This window comes from Falco cherrug, chromosome 1, assembly GCF_023634085.1.
Source record: "Falco cherrug isolate bFalChe1 chromosome 1, bFalChe1.pri, whole genome shotgun sequence".
NCBI lineage: Eukaryota > Metazoa > Chordata > Aves > Falconiformes > Falconidae > Falco > Falco cherrug.
In genome coordinates, this window is record NC_073697.1 from 70,321,526 (window position 1) to 70,342,794 (window position 21,269).

Here is a 21,269-nt window from a genome sequence, read left to right on the forward strand (position 1 = left end):
TGGAGAAACACAGCTGACTTCATTGTCCAAGTGAATTTCCTCTCTAGGCAAGAGCCACTTACTGGCTGCCTAACTTCCTTCCTTAATTAGATGAATAAAATGCTAGCGACACAGGTGCTAAAGGGCAGGTCAACCTATTTCCTTGCTGCAGTCTTTTGGATGCAGGAGGACCTGTTTTTGCATCAATTGATAGTACTAGACTACTTCTCTAGGATTTCAATAAGAAGAAAAGCCGGACCACAGAGAATTTATTCTAGCAAATTTTTACAGTCATCTCCAAAAGGAATTGAAAATGTTCCCCATGGGAGGCTGCTCCAGTTGCCCAGTGTTTGCCCTGTACTGTTCAGTGTTACACCTCGTGAAACAAAACAGCTCCTGATACTCAGCCACCTCTTCTGCCAGGTTTGGGCACCTGCTGCAGCACAGCAGCTAACATCCAGCTTACTGAGCAAGTGACTAATGAAAAATCTAGATTTTCCATTATGCTAATGGTACCCCACAGTTTTTCCTCTCCTCTCCACATGTGTGGAAGAGAGGGGATGATGAAGAGCACAGTGTACAAAAAGTTCCCTACAGGAGTGCAATATTTCCTGTTTACTCAGGGTATCCCTGAAGAGGAAGACAGGAATCAATACTTCCATTTCTACACTGCAAATCTGACACATTTGTTCACATACTGTGTTGGTGGCCTGGCTGACGGTTCACAAACAGACTACAAAAAGCTTCCCAATTTTTGTTTAAAGTCTCAAAGACTCAATTTACCTATAGCTTTTCTTGCATAATGAGATGTACTGACTTCTCAAACTGTGACTAGGAATGCATAGAGGAGAACAATTTCCCTTGGGGTTACCTGTAGAGGATTGGAGAAAGACACGTGGGAACAGTCTGTCCAGAACACCTCATATGCAATGGCAAGCAGTTTTCCAACACAGAGAGCTAGAACAAGCATCATTCCTGTGAGAAAAGAGGAACAAGAAATTAAACTCCTGCACTCAAATTTAAATGCAGCCCCTAGTTTGCAGCATTGCTGCAGAACTACTGCACATTGCACATTTTTCAGGGCAACTCACCACTGAGACAGAACTTACACGTGACCAGAATGTGACTCCATGAACAATACAGCGCAAGTAGTTCAAACACAGATCCTCTATGTTTCTGTACAGAAGTTACCACAGGTGCTATACAGTATGTTGTTCCTGTATGTTTTCACTCTGCTGCATGCTCAGAAGTACCGTGTGTAAGAAATAAGGCCCTTGTTTCTCTGCTGAAGCTGAGGAGAAGGAGTAACAGAGCTGGGGTTGGGAGAGCTGGGTGGAAGCAACAGAAGCATGTGGGACATAAGGACGTGGGCAGCTGATGTGGAAATGTGAAAAACACATCAGCATAGAAAAAGGTTACAGTCTGGAGTCCCTGCTTTGGACATAAAGGTGGAATGGTATAGGGCACAGGTCTGGGTTTGTGCTTTCTGGCTCATAGCCATATGAAAATCTTGAGTGAAGCTTCCAGAGTCAAGAGTTCAGTGTCCAAGTTTCTGCTATAACTAGTCAGTCCTCACTCATTCGAACCACCATGTGAATTTTTTCAACACTCAAAACTCATAGAGATTTTCTTTACCACAGTTAATTAAACTTCTTACTTGGATTTTGCCTCTGATTTAGATAATTTTTTACAAGACTTCTTTGCCCAGGTATGGGATTCTCAGTCTATCTCAGTGGCCTATTTTGGACAACATGATACAAGAAGCCCTAGCTACTAACCCTCTGGCCAGCACCTCAGTGATTTTACCAGGACAGTGCACCTGAATTATTCAACTGCTTATTCTTCACTGCCTTCCCAAAGTCCCCTCTATACATGCCCAAAAGGCAGAGAAATATATCCCACAGTTTGCTGGGGAGCTAACTTAAAGAGTGGTTCAGCTTGCTCAGCACTACTATAGTCTTTGCTTCTCACTATGGGATCTCTTGAGAACACGGCACAGAGCCTGTAGGGGAAATGGTGTGGGAACAGCTATTCCCTTCTTCAGACTTGCCTCCAGGGAGAGGATGAAAGATGATGCAGACAAAAGATTTAGGACTTGAAATGGAACCGTGAGATTAACTCCAGTGGTTTTCCTGTGGTGAGGACCTGCAGCACATGGGTAGGCTCTAAACATGCTGTAGCAAAGGGTGGTTTCCAGCAGAGCTTCTAAGCCTGGGGTGGGCTGCTGTTTGAGATCATGTTAGCTGCTAAGAGCTGAGAAGCATATAGAAATGGCCACAATTGCAGTCATTCAAATTAAAACTGCAGTGAAGACCTGACAAAGTACAGACACTACTTCCACTGGGTAAATACAGCAGGGAGGAAGTGGCACACAGGAATATTTGAATTTTGTAAGAATATTTTGTTTAAAAAATGTAGAATGTGTCATTGCTGATAGGGGTATTGAATAACTCCCACTGCTGTGATACAGTTGAAATCTATGCTGATGACAAGTAGTAGCTCTAAACCATTGAAGAATGGAGCAGATCAGCACTAAAACATATTTTCTCCCTATTTATTGCAGCCTATTGAATAACAGAAGTTTGTCGGTTCAAGTCCCTTGCAATCAACCCTTGCATAAAGCATGCATCCCCAATGCCAGCTGTTCTTAACATATTAACAAGAAAACTGATTTCTTGGATGCAAAAATATCAGGTGTTAAATTTCCACATTTACCCTTTTCTACCAGTATAGAAATCACTGCATATAAAAATATTGTTTGCTCAAAATAATAATAGTACTAAGTGTGGAGTAAATGCAAATAAGTAAAAAGAACTAAAGAAATATTTTTTTCAAAGACACAAAGAAAACAAACCCCTACCACTTTACCCATATTTAAGGTCATCTGTATGTAGGGCTGCATAGGGTTTTCACAAAAATCAGTGTCTGCTGGACATGTAAATGGCTTTACAAGCACCGAAGTTACTGCTGTAAGAAAAAGATAGTCACATTTTAGTTTTGTAAGTGTTTCTTTTTTTCCAATTACATATTACAGGTCGAAAAGTGAAATTAGAGAGCAACAGGATGTATTTATTTATCTGAAAGAGGTTGCTATTACAAATCTGTTGTTAACAGAAAGGTTAAAAGGAAATCATGTACCAAATGAAAAGACAGCAGCAAAAAACCAGATCTAAACTCATCTGGAAACAGCATTAAATAAAAGCAGTCTCAGTCCTGGAATGTTCAACTAAACCAGCTAATAAGCCCTGCAAAGACAGGGCAAGCAGACTATTTAAAAAGGAAGCACAATAATGAAACTTAAGGCAATATGAAACAAATCTCTCAACATAAATGAGACAAGAATTCGTTTTCCCCGTGGCACTCTCCGCAGCTGCTGAAAGTGCCTGCTGCTAGCAATGAATGAAATAAAAGTGGAGGAGGGGGAACAGAGAGAAAGAGGTGTTACCTTACCAGCCCTCGGAGCTCATCACTCCACTCCCTTCATGACGCTGGGAACTCACAAGCCTATAAAATGTGCCTTAGCTCCCAGTCCCCCTCTTCAGCAAAATCAAAAGGAAGAGGTGTCTGTACAGAGGAGGAATAGGATGCTGTTCTACCCAGAGATAGCTCTCCTGACTCGGCTGGTACAGCATTTCTAACAGCTTGAACAGCATAGCCAAAGCTTTTCTGACAGACCTCTCCTTCCCAGTACCTGCTGTGCTGCCTCACTTCCTTTTCTCTTTCTTTCCTCTTCCTATCTGTTGGTGGGGATTTTGGAGGGTTGGGAGAGGGAGGTGGGAGAGGACATAATTCCTGGAAAAGAGGAGAGGAACATCCAAGATGACTTCTGTCCCCAGAGCCAACTGGAATGTGAGCATGAGCAGCAGGTGGAACGTGAGCCTTGCTGCAGCGGGTGATCCCTGGGGACAGGCACTAGGAGCACCAGCTGGAAATACTTCTCCTCCTACAGCATCCTCAGCAGCCAACTTCTCCAATCAGTTTGTGCAGCCCTCTTGGCGCATTTTCCTGTGGTCTCTGGCTTATGGTGGTGTGGTGGCAGTGGCTGTTTTTGGAAATCTCATTGTCATCTGGATTATCCTGGCTCACAAGCGCATGAGGACAGTGACCAATTACTTCCTGGTGAACCTGGCCTTCTCTGATGCCTCCATGGCTGCTTTCAATACTCTCATCAACTTCATCTACGCGCTGCACAGCGAGTGGTACTTCGGGGAGGCTTATTGCCGCTTCCACAACTTCTTCCCAATCACAGCTGTCTTCGCCAGCATCTACTCCATGACAGCAATAGCTGTGGACAGGTGAGAAAAGAGAGGAAAAGTTTAGGGGTGAGAAACTGAGATCTTATTCTCTGCTGTAATAAAAATACAGAGATAACAATCATTAAGTGATGAGAGGCACAGCCCTCAGTAGTTCATTGATTGTGGTGTTCTGTACTTCTTTAAGGACTCTCCCTAACACACTGTTTTTCTCCCTGTCTTTGGTCTTTCTCCTTCAGCCTTTCACTGCTTTTACACATGCTTTCTTTTACAACAAACACTTCCTCTCTCTGACTTCAGGTGCTCTCTGTGCTCCATCTTTTAATACTAACTCTATAACAGCAGCCATTGCTCAGGGTTTTGCTTCTGCACATGTGAAAACAGTATCTGTTCCAAAGGCAACGTCATCTAATTCATACTGATAAGGAGTTTTAGAGATTGTGTGTGAAGGGAGAGGATTTCAAATTTCCCTCCTCTTTGTATTTCTGCAGCTGGCAGAGGCATTTGCCTCCTCCTTGGAAATCACTTCAGACTGTTTTTAATAGCTCTTCTCACAAACAGCTCTGAGCTGCTTGATTCCTCCTCATTTTAACTAATGAGACTACTTACATTGCCATCTGTGCATATCCAGAGGTCTGGTAAGAACATGGTTGATTTTTTTTCTGATTACTTGCAGCAAAGCAAGCCTTTGTGACTATGAAAGAAAACAGGGCAGGGAAAAACTTTACATTTGTGCTCTTGAAAAGAATGGAAGGATTACTCTGCTACTACTACCACTACTACAGGACAGCTGTAGTCTCCCTAAAGGGGAGAAGTAGTTGTCAGATTTCCAACGGAGATGCTTTGATGGACCATCTTTCTCAGAAGGTGCTGTAAAGTCTCCCCTAGGAAATGTTCCTTTCTTTATGATCACTTTCACATTTGCTGTACTGGAGAGATAACTTACCTCAAGCTTTAGAAATCCAATAAATCCCTGAATTTTCATACAGAAAAACAGATCACTTTGTATTTCAGATCTTTTATTTCTATTAGCAATGTATTGACATTACTCACAAAACTCCTTCCTACGTACTCAAACCATGATATGCATCTTGCCTGAATTGACTTGGCAGAACTGCAGCACTTTCTGGTGACAGTAGTTAAGATTTTATAAGGTTCAATCCATCTTCTGACACTTATTTCTCATTTCCAGGTGCAAAGACTGGGAAACATGTTGTACCTTTTGTTTGTGCTGTGGACAAGTTCATAATAATGCTTTTCTGTTTGCTCTAATAATCGCAAATTTTAGGTGGCATTCTTAGCCAGATGCATTTCTGTTCTGTAAAGCTAAAAATGAAAGAGAAAATTAGATTCTTAGCCACTCTTCTATGTCTCTGCTTGAGGGATGGGTGAAGACAGGAGGAAATCAGTACACTTTCCTCCTGCAAGTGATGTATCTTGCTCCCAGCTGTTACTTCCCATTAACAATGGAGGAGGTAGTGCAAAGCCAGTGATGCTATCTTTAATCAGCCAAAGATTTCTTCCATTGTCAGTTTGGGTTTAGCTTAATATTCTCATCTAGCTTGAGGATCTCAGAAAGTGGAAAGGTTTTTAGTAACAAGTAACCATTATGCATGATGGAGCCCTGCTTTCCTGGAGACGGCTGAACACCTGCCTGGCGATGGGAAGTGGTGAATGAATTCCTTGTTTTACTTTGCTTATGTGTGCAGCTTTTGCTTTACCTATTATGATGCTGAGGATTTAACTGTTACTGCTGCAGCTGATCATGTCATTAGCTGAGCAGCTACTAGGATGCTCAGAGTAAGTTTTTTTGGTTTTTTTTCTGACAAAAATATCAACAGAGACATTGCACTTACTACCCTGAAAGTTCCTAAATTTATGCTAGGAAAAGGAAATGAAGGTGAATAGCTCTTTGGGAATTCCAAGGGTGCATTTCCAGAGTAAGTAAAGAATAGCTCTGCTCCACAGTGTCTGAAGTGCATAGTCAGACACAAAAATATTGGAAAAGTTTTCCTTGGTTTAGCAATGTGAGATGCTGGTGCTCAGAAGGGAGTAATTTACTACTGTTATTCACTCTGGTCTATTTCTTGTTTGAAAATCCCCTGGAGAAATCACGATGTCCACCTCACCGCATCTCCCAAGCTTACCTGCCCTCAAAGAGCAATCGAAATATTCCTTTGGGTGGAGCACAGTGAACAATGCTGCAGCTGTGTTTAGGTGAGCAATCTGTAGTACCAAGGAGCATCATGTATTGCTTTTCCTTTTAGACTAAATCACACCTAATGCATTCAGTAGCTTTAAGAATTTCCTGGCTACATGTGCAGAACAATTCTGCAGAGTCAGGAGGAAAACTGAGGGTCAAAGTGAATGCCAAGAAATGTCCCTGGGTGTACAGGCTGCCCTATTGCAGGGCACACATCTGCTGGGCGGACATTTTTTAAAATGTTGATTCCCATTTACCTTCTGTGAAAGTTCAGTCAATGCTTCAGATATGACACTCTGCTTTATTTTTGACCCAGTAATCTCACCCTTACATCCTTAATTCATGTTTAAAAATTAAAAAAAAAAAAAAAAAGCTTGAACTGGGATAAAGCTACTTAGGGAACTGAAATGATGGGATCATATCAGATATTTTCCAGTAGAAATTGTTAACGTCCCAAAATACAGAAAGGTCATGAATTGCAATTCACTAAAAAGTACATTGCTGTATGCTCCATTGATTGTTTTAGAACATCCAAATGCTCACAAAGGGTGAATGACTCACTGGGATTCTAGACACCACTGAGCAGAGGTCAGGGGCAGTACATGTTTCTTTCCACATCTGATTCTGTAGGCCACATTGTCTAAGTTGTATCCACTGTGAAATTACTGGACTGACATTTCTGTGGAGTAGGCAGCCCCTGCAGCGGGATAAGTGTGCTGCATCTGAAGCTGAGAATGAAGTATCCAAGACCGCTGTATGACCTGGTCATTGATCATAGATTGAAATTTATGTGGGTTTATTCACTCTTCTGGTGGTCTTTTTGCTTTGCCTTCTGTTTCTTTTCCAACAGGCTGTTCGCAGTCTACTGCAGAGATGCCGCAGGTAGCTTTAACCAAGCCAGCCCAAGCATCAGAAGCTGCAAAGATTTTACACTGTACTGCTTCACAGCAATTTATTCATGCATTCTTCCGTAGCTCATGCTGCACAGTACCACAGTTACATTTCTTCTAGTGCAATAGTTCCTTTAGTTACCTTATGGGGATAAACTTTTTTAATAGCCTAAGATAAACTGAATTGAGGTTAGTTCTTGAGCCAATATGCCTGTACCACTGGCCCGTGCATGATCCTAAAGGGTCATGTGTCTTAACTCACCTGTGATTACTGGTGGTGGTACAATTCTTGGACATACTGAAGACAGACACTTGGGCAGAATTCAGGCCATCTGGCCCTGCCCGCTGTCCCTTCCTACTAGTTCTTAGCATGCAAAAGAGGTCATTCATGTATACTGGCAATTAATTTCCAGTCCCAAGATTGCCTCATACAACCAGTTCTGCTTGTAGATCTAGAAATTCTCTGCAGATACCTGATGGTTAAAGTGGAAGTCTGGAGATGTAGCAATATAGCACAAAATAAAATACCTTCAGTAAAGCACTTAATGTATTTTTTCCATTTTTTCCTGTTATTAGTACATCTACAGGATAACTTTCTCAGTTATTGTTCTCTCAGCAATTTTATAATGATTTCCTCGTTGCAACAAGTTTAACTTTTCGTGAAAGCAACTGCTCTGGAATTAAACAAGGTATTCTAACAGTGACAGTGAGTGATTGCTGAGACTATTCACATCTTACTATTTCTTCTCTTCCTAGTATGCAAGCAAGCTTTTGGTCTTTGAAGAGCTATTACATACATATTAAATTTCTTTATATGCAAAAGTGATTTAAAAGAATTACCTATATATGCCAATATTTAATACCAATGTAAATAAAATCGCATTTATGATAAACCAGTGTTCTGCATTACTGCAAAACAGCCTACAAGGTTTACTGCTGCTCAACATACATCAATATAATAGCATCAAAAAGACCTACATAACTTTTTTTTAATAAATTATTAGGAAAGAGAAAAATGACGGATTTTACCTAATCCTTTCTAAAGATCAAATTCTGCCAAATGTTACCCATCTAACTTAGCCCTATACTCTGCAAAAATCCCAGTCCATTTTTCAGTTTGGATGCCTACAGAGTCAAAGGTATTGCAATAGAAGAATGACAAAATAAAGTCCAATGTTAAAGAGAATTCCACTTTCATGTACTTTTTTTTAACCACAAAACTTTCCCCACACGTGTTGATGTAAACTCTGGAGCTGTCATAATTGCTGTCTCAGTGAGCTGTCAATAATGAAAGCCCAATATTTAACTTCCAATCTGGAGATTATCAAATTAAATCACCATTTTTAAAACTGAAAACTTGATCATGTCCCAAAATCTCCTTAAGATTTCAATAATAATAATGCTACTTTTCCCCTCTTTTTTTGGTCCTTCTGATAGAATGAAATAACCACTTTTTGACCTACAAGTAGATAGAGAACTTTAGTCTATATTTGTCTAGTCCAACAGAGCTGTTATGAAACTTCCTGTTTGTATTTATTCCATAGAACTGTGCCTGTGACTTTATTTTTAGAAGGAAGAACGCTATTAAAATCAGAGCTAACAGACAGGTATATTAGCACTCTTACCTCTGGTACCATAGACATCATCACGTTGTTGACATGGATAACATATTGACATCAGGATGGATGTTTTTAAAAATTTGATTGAAAATTCAAATAATCAAACGATTTGCAGCAGCAGCATCCAAGAGCTGCAGGCCCAGGTTTCTCTTTCCTGACACCACTACACTCACTTTGGGAACAACAGACTCAAAATCAAATTAACCTTCACTAATAATAGATAAATATAGAATCTCCATGTTTCAGAATATGATTGGATCTTGTTATTAGCAGTATCTGTTTCATTTTGGTTGCCCTTCTCATTTCTTTCCAGTAAGCTTCCTCAAGTTTTTAAAATTTTAAATGAAACACTACCATAGCAGCTTTTTTTTGCTTTTATTTTTTCTGCAGAGATGTTAAAACCAGCCACACTCTAGATACTGTTTGAAGAATAATGACATTTAAGCCTGACCATAGGCACCGTTCAGGACCAACTCAAGAGCTCCTTGTATACTTTGGGCTTCTCCTCGTAGATGCTTTATAGAGCAGTCATTAATGTTGACCAAGAACATATTTTATGGCTAAGAAGCTACCGATATCTTCTATTATTATTGCATTACCTGCTATCACAGCCTTTCTGATTTCTTTTCGTATGTCACTATGATTACTACGAATTAGCTGAGTGCATAATCCTGAAGTTTATTTTTTCAGTCATGCAGAGTTTCAAAGTTTCAAACCTTAAAATTCTATATTATTCATGAATAAATTTGTTTTACCTGACTTGATTTTAAACTATATCTAACATTGAGTTTTATTCCTCCTCTTGCACAATCTCCTCTCTTTTTTATGAACCTTATTATTACAGTGTTACATTCCTTCTACCTGGTTTCTAGTATACCTATTACACCGATATCCTTATTCCAAACATGTTATTCTAGTTTCCCACTTTATTTCTTGATTTCTAATGTCTACAGAAACACACACAAACTGGGGTTTTCTGTTTTTCTGTTACATTGTTCAGTTACTGATGGCTGTTATAAATCCCTCTATATACTCATTAGTCTCCAGCATAAGTAATATGATCAAATTTGTAACAGCCAGTTACAAGGCATAAGCACATGAATCAATTTATCAAATGAAAGCTAAATTCATCATGTCTACACACAGAGATGCTCTAAATATCACTTAGGCTCTTCATTCTCTTCAAGGGTATGCTGCAAGAGCAGTTACCATCACAAAGTAGTACCAGAAGCCCTATAAAAGAAACTGTTACTGAAATTCTGAAGTGGGCAGCTGGCACATTGAAGAACATATAATCTTTCCAGTAGAATACATTTTGTTATCTGTCTCTGCATTAGTTTCTAGTCCTGGGACAAATTGCTCAAGGCCTTCATGTGCCATAAACATTTTAAACTGGAACTCCTGCCAAACCATACACAACCGTCTTTGATGTAGAATAACATTATCTGTATTGGGAGTTAAATATCTGTTACCTGTGTGGTCAGAAACACTGAAGTATAGGGAAATGTGCATATGAAGAAATAACCTCAAATATGTCTAACGATAGGATGTGGAATACACAAGGCATGACCTGTATTGTGGTCATATGGTAGTGGCATCAGCAAAAGATGCACACCAAGACGTACACTGGTACTTGCATTCTTGTACGTGCGCTTGGGACCAAGTGTATTGTGCTTGGCTTACCAGTGAACAGAGGAGGCTGAAGCAATGGCAGGCAGGAGACATGCATTGCACAGCCAGCTGCGATCCCCTGCACAGAGCTCAGCCCAAACACAACTACAGCCTTTGGCCCCTCTCTCACACTCCCCTCTCAAACTATTGTCTCAAAGGAAAGGTTCCCATGTAAAAAAAGAGAGAATTTGCAATGAAGACCAGGGAGAGATGAGCATGGGAACAAGAAAATTAAAAAGCTAGGTGGATTTCTTTTCAGGTTTCTCATGGTTTACATGTTCTTTTCCCCAGAGAGATCTCCCTCTCGTATCTGAGAATATTTTCATCTGAAGAAACGGATGGAGTTGCTGTAAACTCAGTGTGCTGTTTTCCCCACAAGATGCCATTTTATTATTAGTTAGCTTTACCTGCCTCTGGCGTCATGTAACTACACACAATACTACCCACCCTACCCCCAAATTAAAGTTCAATACAGCTTTTTTTTCCAAACCAACGGATGACTTCACAATCATGACTTCGTGAATCAGCTTTGATCACTGCATATCATGAAGGGAAAAAAAGCAAGATATGCTTTTAAAATTACCACTATGATTACTATTATTACTTTGCCAGTCAAACTATAGAATTCAAACTAAAAATATTGTGTTTCCCAATTTGTACTTTAAGATGAAGCACATCGTATTTCTAGATTCAGCTAGCTAGGCTGCCCTCTGAAAAATGCTGGTCCTCAGAACTGAAAAGAAAAAGTTGAACGGGAAAGCATTATGGGTTGAAAACTCAAAAGGTGAAACATAAAGGACTTTTTATGACTTGAGAGCCTAAAATGATTTTCTAGGTTTGACAATTCTCTTTCTGAGAAAAGAGGTGAAATAGCTTCTGCAGAACATTCTGATGCAATGGCTACAAGATTCAGACTGTCAGAGACTAAGGGAAAGTAATCCATTTCTTGCTAGGTGCAAACTCATAATGACCAGGCACAAAGCATCTCTTTGGGGTTTGATCAAAATTTGTATCAGTTATGTTATTTATAACATACTGAGACAGTTTGGGAATAAATATAGGCCTAAAAGCTATTTTTTTCCTCTTTGTTTTATGCTGGTAAATATTCTATTTACCAAGCTGCTTTCAAAAGAAAAAAATGGGGTTGATACGCCAATATCTTGAGGAGTATAAGCAACATTTACAACTGTGACTAGCCTCAAGTCTTGTTCCAGGCAGAAAACAACAACTGACAAGTTCAAACCATATGTTAAAATAAGAAATTCATTTTAGACAGAATCATAGTCTTAAATACATTTTCTTAGTGCCCTTACTTATAGCTTAATGAAAACTCTGAAAAGATCTATCTGTGGTTTACTAGGTAATGTAGCCTACAGCACTTTTCAAAGTTACCCAGGGGTTGGGGTTTTTTGGTTTGGTTTGAGTTTTTTCTTGAATATTACTGCCTATATGTATGTATTTCTGACCAATTTACCAACCAGGAGAAAAATTTGTATCATTCACATATTTATGTTTACCTAAATTTTATTTTTTTTTCAAAATAACTGCAGAAACAAGAAGGAAGCCATTCAGATGACAGTGTCAGAAACGTAGGCAGAGTGGGTTGTAGTCTGTGCAGATGGAGCTGTTTGCATTAATACTGGTCCTTGATAGCCCAAGTAGATTGTATTCAAATAGGAGAAAGAGAAGCCCTTCTATAAGGGGAAGGCAGTCCATCATTTTATGAGACAGACCAAAGAAAAGTGTTATCCCTTTTCTATCAATATGCATAGGTATGGAATACATTGTATAAAATCAATTACATATTTAGAAAAGTCTAGCGTTATCCCTTTTCTATCAATATGCATAGGTATGGAATACATTGTATAAAATCAATTACATATTTAGAAAAGTCTAGCCCATTGTCAGTTACCAAAATGTTCATCAAGTAGAAAGCACTGGACTTTTTATGAGAACTCTGCTGTAATGAAGAATTTTAATATTCCTCTTTCAAGGCTTCTTTTAAGAGGTACCCAAAAAGCAACATGTGGGACGCTCATCCTGATTTCAGAAAACCTGCAGTGTTACCCCCTGCTCAAAGCACAACAGCCATTCACCAAGAGCAGCACACGTGCCTTTGGGTAAATCAAGGCCAAGTTATCCCTCTGGGATATTTCCCACTGATCTCTAAAATGTACAATGTGTTTGTTTAGCTATCATTCTGTCCTACACTCTCTCTTTATGCTGTTACCTTTAAGGTGATCACTGTTTAACTGTAGTATCATTGTTCACTGTAGATCCTTCCAGCCACAAAACCCAGTCTTATTCAACAGTCAGAGACAGACCTACAAAAATGCCCATAGCCACTCTTCCTGCAGAGAGAGTCAGTCTAAATGAATGAATACAGACCACTCCCACAAGAAAAGATGGAGCCTTGTGCTAATAGGTAGAAGATAAAAATTAAAGAATGCAAAAGCTGAAGATTGGGTTTGCATCATACAAAAAAATGCCTCCAAAATCTATCTTACAGTTCACTTCATCCACTTTAGTCTACTGTATCTACCTTACAGAGACACTCTGCAGTATTTCCCAATACAATGTTTTAAATAAAGGCAGGGAATCATAGCAATTTCCCTACCTAAGTTTCTTAATTATCAGTCGATTCCAAATACAAAGTTTTAAAACCAGCTTCTGTTTTGAAAAGGGAATAACAGCGTCTCTGCATTCACGAAGGATGTGCACTTTGCTATCTGCTGTTGATGAGGCACTTACATGCAAGCATTATGATTTTATCTCAGTCTCTTCCTTTGTCAAGCCCCGATTTCCTGTTACAATCTGTGGATGAATTGACTATTTTTTCCCTCCATATGAGTTTATAAACACACTGTAAATGGGTAAAACAAATCACTTTGGATGATTAAAGGGTTCCAACTGTGTTTCCAGATGGGCATTTGTAGGATCCAATTTTGAATCTAATTATGTTTTAAAAACATCTTACGTATTTTTGCTACAATTTTCTAAATAATGTGTTAAAGAGGGAAGATTTTCCTGCCTGTATTAGTCAGTGTATGCTGTTTTACAAAAATATAAATTAGGATATTTTTTTTTATCTTTTCTACGGTCAGAACCATAATACGCAAACTTCAGAAGCTTTTACAGTACTTACAGCTGTTTGTCTCATGTTATTTGCAAACTGTAACAGAGCTACATGACTATGCTGTCATTACAACCACTGGCTTAAAGAATTTATCTATGTTATTCAAATGAAGACTGCGTCTATTATTGTTTCAGTGAAAACACACTTTCTTGATTTGATGATCCCAAGAAACAAGTACCAAACAGTAAGTTGTATGCTCCAGCCCATCTGAGCAGTTCTGAAGGAAACTAGATCTATTCTGACCCAGCAGATAAGAAAACAGTCTTGAAGGAAAAGAGCACTGCAGCAAGCACACATTGATGCACCAGTCACTATATCTTGCATCCTGACTGATTTCTCATTAAGTTCAATGGAAAGATTCTTGCTGACCTCAGTAGTAATTAGCTAGAGACAAAGACTAAGACAAGCCAAAGCTGGAAGAAAAGCTATGACAGTGGGATATAACATGATCACAGTGAACAAAATCATGTGCTAATGATTCCAGTGATGAAACTAAAGCGCTACCTAAAAATGCTTTAAAGTAATACATAGAATATTGTGCAGATGTTGAATAATCCACATTCTTGCAACTGTTGGCTTGGGTCTCTACTTGCACATATTTACAACCCTAAATTTCTAAACGTGCATATTCCATCTAATAATCATCCTCCAAGCGTTAGTGTTTATGTTGGATGGGGTGATAATGGTTTCTGCTTGTTGTGATAAAAGAGCATCATGAATTAATTCTTTTCAGTTGATATGGACTTCAGACTCAGCATCTCTGCCTTATTGTGTGGAACAAGCTATCTGTGGCATTATCAGCAGCTCCCACTGGACCAAGGAAATGTTAGAAGTCTGATCCTGAAATCAAGTGACCTCAGTGAGAGTTCAGAGCCCTTTGTTCGGCCAGGCTGGTAGCTGACTGAGCAGTACATGTCCAGGGACTGCAAAGCGCACTGGCACAGCACCACACTGGACAACGTTTGTGTAGCTACAGAACGCTTTTCAGAGGTGTAACAAGTCTTCAGTTGCTTGTAGCCATTATAAACCCTCCTTCAGCTCAAATGCCTACCATCTTTTAGTGTGCTTAGAGACAGAGGTGTGGGAGTTCAAAGGTCTGTGTATAACTATTACAGAACATGGTGGACCTATGAGGACCTCGGCACCAGCCACTTTCACTGACTTCAAAGGACTGTATAAGTTCAGGCCACCTGAAAGAAAAGTGAAGAAGCAGAACAGTCATTACATCACATGACACTGGAGTATCAGAGAAGTCCAGCTGTTCCTCTTGTACACAGTTTATGGTTGGCTGACCACAGAGAGAACAGCTCTTTGGGAGTTCTCCCCCAAAGAGTTTTTTTTGCAGAGGCAAAAGTGCTTGCCACCACGGAGCCCTACTGTCAAAACTGTGCTCTTTTACAAGTTCTACTTACCTTGGAATCTCTGGTCCACTAGGGTTGATTTTTCTCATGTCTTTTGCCTTTACATTACCCCAGTTTCCGTTCTTACCCTCTCCTCCCTCAAACTGATTTCTATCTGCTGTTACTCTACAATTCTCCTTTCTTTGCTTCTCCTCCTATTAGCTTCTTACTATTCTTGTTTCACTTCTATTCCAATTTTTGCATTCAGTAAACTGTTCCCCAGCCTAAGCTCTTTTGCTTTTGCTCCAGATCCTGTATCTCATCATTCTCCCTTTCATTCCTGGCCTACTCACACAATCCTCTCTTTTCTACATCATGTGCGGCACCATTCACTGCACAATTCAGACAGCATGTTTGCTGCTTCTCCTTGTAATGGCACTTTACCATACAAAATACATGTAAGGATATCAAACAAGGTAAGGAAATGAGCCCTAATGACAGAGCTACACCATGAAAGATGACGCAGTTGTCAGCCATGGGTAACTGGAATATATAGGAGCAATATCCTGCATCATACATACACATTACACCACAGCCTCCTCACCTCACTGATTTTCTGAGCAACGTCTAAGCATGGAACCTCTAGTCTGTGCTAGCAGGAGCTTTCATTCCTGATGGGAACATGCTAGCCAAAATGAACAGAGATCAAAGGCAAGGGGCAACTGGAAAATTAGCTACTGCTCCTTCAGGCTGAGGCTAGAGAGATAGACAAACAACTCACCACCCTTAGGTACCAGTAATGTCAAGGCAACATTTTCAGCAAACAAAATTATAGGCAGGAATGGCTACACCTCCTCTGCAAATGACAGCTAACAAACAGTCCAGGAAGGACTCCATTCTTTTCTCAGCTTTTGCCTACATAGTTTAATATCCAGAGACAGCTCAGCTACAGAGGTGGGTTTTTCAGCCTGCAACCAAGTCATTCCATGTTTTCCACTATCCTTAATTATGCTAACAATGGCTGCTGTAAGAAAACGCTACCAAACTTCTATGACAAATTTGAATGAGTGTAACAATTGCAGCTATAAAGCAATATCTCACTATGTTAATTAAGCAATTTTGTTTCTAAGAAAAGCCACTTAGGGAACAAGTTAGATACTTCATTGTAATTGTTAGTGTACTGGCAAATTAGGATAAATGAGATTTGTTATCAAAGGCTCAGTAGTAGAGAGCTGTCAGTACTCCCTGGTCAGCTAAGTCCTTCCTGCACAAAGGCATTATTGTGGGAATGGTAAAGACTACTCCACCTCCTCCTCTTCTTGTTTGTTAGAATGACTGCCTGTTATGTTTTTGTTATCTATCTTGTGCAAAAGCTAGGCTGTTGGCTTATCATTCTAATTTCAACAAGAAAGACAAGTAGCCTGCTTTTTATCTGATCCTTTGTCCTTTGATTTACCTCACTCAGCCAGCCAATAGTTAAAATTTCCTTCAGTACAGCTGTATGAGTCATTTCACACAAACAATCCATATCTTTAAAGGCCAGTCACCAGACAGGGAGGTAAAGCAACAGAATTATATCTTAACCAAAGGGAATTACTGCTTTAATCTATTGGGAATAAGAATAATATAACTGGCAATAAGAATAATGTGAATGTAATAGAAAGCTGACAAGCACATAAGATGATGTCAAAGTACAATCTGAAGAAAACTAGCAATTGAAAGGAATGATTTCAAACTATGAGATGCCTTAAGAGTCCAACAAGCATGTGAAAATGATGACTTGTTGATAGGCGATAACCTGCTACAGGTGAAGATCATCAAGCATTTTGGACAGTATCTGGCAGCCCACACTCAAGTTTGCTCAATTTGAAAGACAGGACTCATGTCTACAAACTTATCTTCATTGCCAAGTTGTACTTACTCTTTGGAGAAGGGTACTAGGGGGTAGAGGGCAACAATCCAACTGATGTGTATTTTCATGGATCTGCTGCTTTCTCATGACAAGACACCCAGCACTCGAATAAAGCTATTTCATAGTTCGTATATACTACCGAAAGCACCAGTTTATCTGAAGAAAAAACCAAAAAGCAGGTAAAGAAGGGGAGAAATAATTACCCTGTGGGAAAAAATATGTAAGTGCAGTAAAAACAATGCAAAATGAATAGGCTTGAAATTCTAAATCTAGAAATTGATGCTCAGAACTGAAGTTGGTTTAGATCATTCTCTGTTTCTAACAGCATTTAGATATTTTAAGGTATTAGCACAGTTATGTCTACTAGAGGCTGAGTACCACAATGATGGCAAATGTTGGATTTATCACATATTTGATGGCTAACTATAAATGGAGTTATTTTGCTAAAACAAATATCTATTCTATAATTACTCATCTCTCAAGTAGGAAATTTCCAAAAAGTAGGAATATCTTGAATGAAATTTGTTTGCCATAGCAGGTAAATATGGATGCAGAAGATTACCTGTACAAATTCTTATCAGGGGCATTATCTTATGAATATTATTGTTACTGTCCTGTAGCTGTACCTAAAAATGTTGGGCCAAATCTGCTTAGAACATAGGTATATACTGTAACAATTAGGACATGTCACACCTTCCTTCATTTTAAATGAGTGCTACTCTTCTAATTGCAGCAGAACAGAACTTACTCATCCAAAACCCAGATTGATTCAAACCAATGGCAGATTTTCCATTGATTTCAATGGAGTTCAATTCAAATCCTGCCTAGAGTTGGAAGCACAGGTGCAGACAGTCACCTAGCAGTATAGGAAGTGTTCTCATGATCTAAAGCCAAGGCAGAAGATGAGAACACAAAAAGTAAACATCATGAATGGCTTTAAATTTTTTTATCTCTGAATGTTGGAAGGACAAACATAGACACAAAAAATAGCAATAGTCACATATTAGTGACATTTTGGCATAGGATCTATTAATATATGCAAGCTTTCCTACAAAATAATTCATTCTCTGTGAGCGTGAAGTAAACTGATCTTATAACTTCTAAGCCCCGCAGCAACACCTAAAGTCTCAACAACAGCACAAAACCTACAAATGCTGATAAGACAAAGTGATTTTTTTCCCACAGTCCTGCCATACAATGCCTATTACTGTCTACATAAATTTCCACGCAGAAAATAGTCTCTTAATCTATCCCAATCCATCCCTATATGAAGAAGAAATGTAGAGAAAGATTAGATGAAGAGCCATAGTACATCTTTTACTTATTGCAGTTCCTTTAGAACTTACAAATGACACAAGGAGGGAAGCAATACAGGAAAGTTCTGAAAATATTGTCTCTACAAATGTAGGCTGGAATAGGTGTGGTATTACTTTCTGTGTTTAAAACCTGAAACAGACAGGAACAAAGACAGTTACTAAGTCTTCACTGGAGATGTACAATGGAAACAAAGAGGACCTTTGGGAAATCACTGATATACTCCAATAATCTTGTTAAAGATGATCAGATCACTGGACATGTGTACTGTGAAAGCTAGTGAAAGTATACGGGCCAGAATTATTCTTTGGCAATTAGTTTGCTTCTTCCAGAATTAGTACTAATCCCTGTAATTGATTACAAACTGTTGAAACTGATCCAGACATTCTCCTGGAAATTTCAAAAACTCTCATTAATAAAACATTGAAGTCGGTTTTCATATTCATCCCAGTTTCCTATCTGCTTCAGCCATTTTCATATAATTTAAAAAAAAAAATACAAGGAAACACAGAAAAAAAAATCAGTTTTGTTAGTTTCCTTTTGACTTGCTCGTGTTATTCCTGAGGAGCTTCTAAATCATTGCTATTCTAATTCTGATTTCAGAAAAGCAATGATTTGGGAAACACAGTGCAGAATGTCAGTGCTACCAATGACTGCAGAAGGGAAGATCTTCAGTTTCCTGAATAAGCACTGATACACTGAATAATCCCATGGAAATTTCTTCATTTAAATTGCTGATCTGTTAACGCCTACATTAACTCACAAACAGCATGATGTTTCAATCATTAATAAAAGGATTTTTTTAATATACTTTGGAAACCCTCTGGATCTGAGGCAAAATATTAATCTAAAAAACATTTCCTTGTGTTGTTTTGGAAAACATTAGGATGTCAGATTAAAGAACATGCAGTTAGTTATTCAGTATGCTATATTGGTAACATAATGCGGACGTACATATATAGTCAGTATATCCCTGGTTTTATGGAAGCACACAGATTTCTTTAGATGTGATCCTGGCTGATGCTTATCAGCATTCCCCCTAATAATGGAAGAAATTCTGAATAGTATTCTTATTTAATTAATATGATTAATGATTTTGCAAGGCATTATTTGGTTGTTGTTAAAGGAAACAAAATAGTGTGACCAGGGAAGTTGGTGGAAAATACGTTAATTCAGATTTTAGCCCAGAAATTAAAACAATAGTCATGCTAAGAAATATGTGAAAACCACATTAATTATGTGATATGGAGTATATATATAACACAAAATTTCTGTTTCCTTTGTTCTTTGCACCTATAACAGACATCAAAAGACAAAACCCAAGACTTTTACTGTCTTGATGCCTTCCTGTTGCTCCTTTTTGCTAAGCTTTTAAATTGTAATTACTTTTTAATGAGTTGTTGCATATTCTTTAAAGTTATCAGCATACATGGATTTCCAAGACAATTATAGGGCAGCAAGAAGAATGCTATTCTACCTGAGAAGACAGGAACTGAGAGAGAAAATGAGATGTTTTCATGCTTTATGCATCTATTTCTCTTAGTGCTTTTATGGTTTCTACATTGCCCAAGGAAACACTCATATGGATCCTCTCTCAATCTCTTTATGAACCAGTTGCAGTCTGGGTCTTTCTGGCAGATGATCTGAAGTCAGTCTATGTCTACTGAAATAGATGCATGCAGACTTTTCATGTTCCTGTAGCTTTTGGACAGATGACTAATAATCCTGACAGCTTGGTTGTTAATTTTTTAATTAGAGATAAACCCTGTTTTATGTAGCAGAGTAACAAAGGATCCAGCTATGTTGTTGTGCAGTAACAGGATTAACTAACTCTTTGAGAAATATTTGTTCTGCTGGTATACACGTGGTTAACTGGGTGTCCCACAGCTTCAAAATAATATTCAATGAACTTTCTTTTTCTTATAGCAGTGCCTTCATGGGGGCTGAACCACCCAAAGAGCACAACGCCATCAGAACACCAGGAAGACAAATATCCCTGCTTTTATGCTACTCCCAACCTTAAGCTTCAGTTGATTTTAGATACATCCTAATTTCTGAAAGTTTCTTATGCACAGGTTTTTCTTTCTTTTACAGGTACATGGCCATTATTGACCCCTTGAAACCTAGGCTCTCTGCAACTGCTACCAAGGTGGTCATTGGGAGCATATGGATTTTGGCTTTCCTGTTAGCCCTTCCCCAGTGCCTATACTCCATAACCAAGGTGATGCCTGGGAGAACTCTTTGCTATGTAGCGTGGCCAGGTGGTCCAAAACAGCACTTTACGTAAGCTTTTGTTCTTTTAAACTTGTGCATGTTGGTGTCTACACTTGCAATAGACTTGGCAGAAGCTGCAAAGTATCATGTAGATACCCTACATGCAGAATAACTAACAGCATTGATCACCAAGAAATGTAAAGCAAGTTTTCTAAGCTGGGAAGATAGAGCATTTTAAGTGATGAGTGGAATACATTTATTCTCTTCCACTTCTATGAGTGTTCTCTATCCTGTGTGCATGTTTGCCATCATTGCTTCACTTGAGATGGCTACTTCTTTACAGACAGAGATGGTCAGAAATTGGAACAGAACATGCAATTCAAATCAAGCTTCCTTTTCATCCTAACCAGGAAAACAAGTATTTCCAGCTTCTCCTTGTCCTAATGAGATTTTTTTCTCTGGATCTTTTCATGAGAAGTTTGGATTTTCCCACTTCATTCCATTATACTATCATAATTACTTATCTCAGATATCAATCTAAGTAAGAAAACTGTAAAACCTATAACTGGTTCCATTTTCTGAAAGTGTAGAATAACAGTAAATTAAATCGAATATATCCTATTTGTCCCTCTGGCAGAATTAGGAATAAGTGGTTACTTAGCCATAGAAACATTATCTGCCCTTTCATGTCTTCATTAGCATTTAAGATGAACTGGACGTTCAAGACTGAAAGCCTGC

At 38.8% G+C, this 21,269-nt stretch overlaps 1 protein-coding gene across 1 annotated transcript in view; it reads left to right on the forward strand.

Annotated features, from left to right (window-relative positions):
• Positions 1–3,564: 3,564 nt before the first annotated feature.
• TACR3 (tachykinin receptor 3) overlaps positions 3,565–21,269 on the forward strand; it is a 41,091-nt gene continuing 23,386 nt past the window's right edge. Inside the window, exons 1-2 of the mRNA XM_014278468.3 lie at positions 3,565–4,274; positions 20,412–20,600. Of these exons, the coding sequence (XP_014133943.2) occupies positions 3,799–4,274; positions 20,412–20,600 (665 nt within the window). The 5' untranslated portion in view covers positions 3,565–3,798. The remainder of the gene's footprint in view (positions 4,275–20,411; positions 20,601–21,269) is intronic.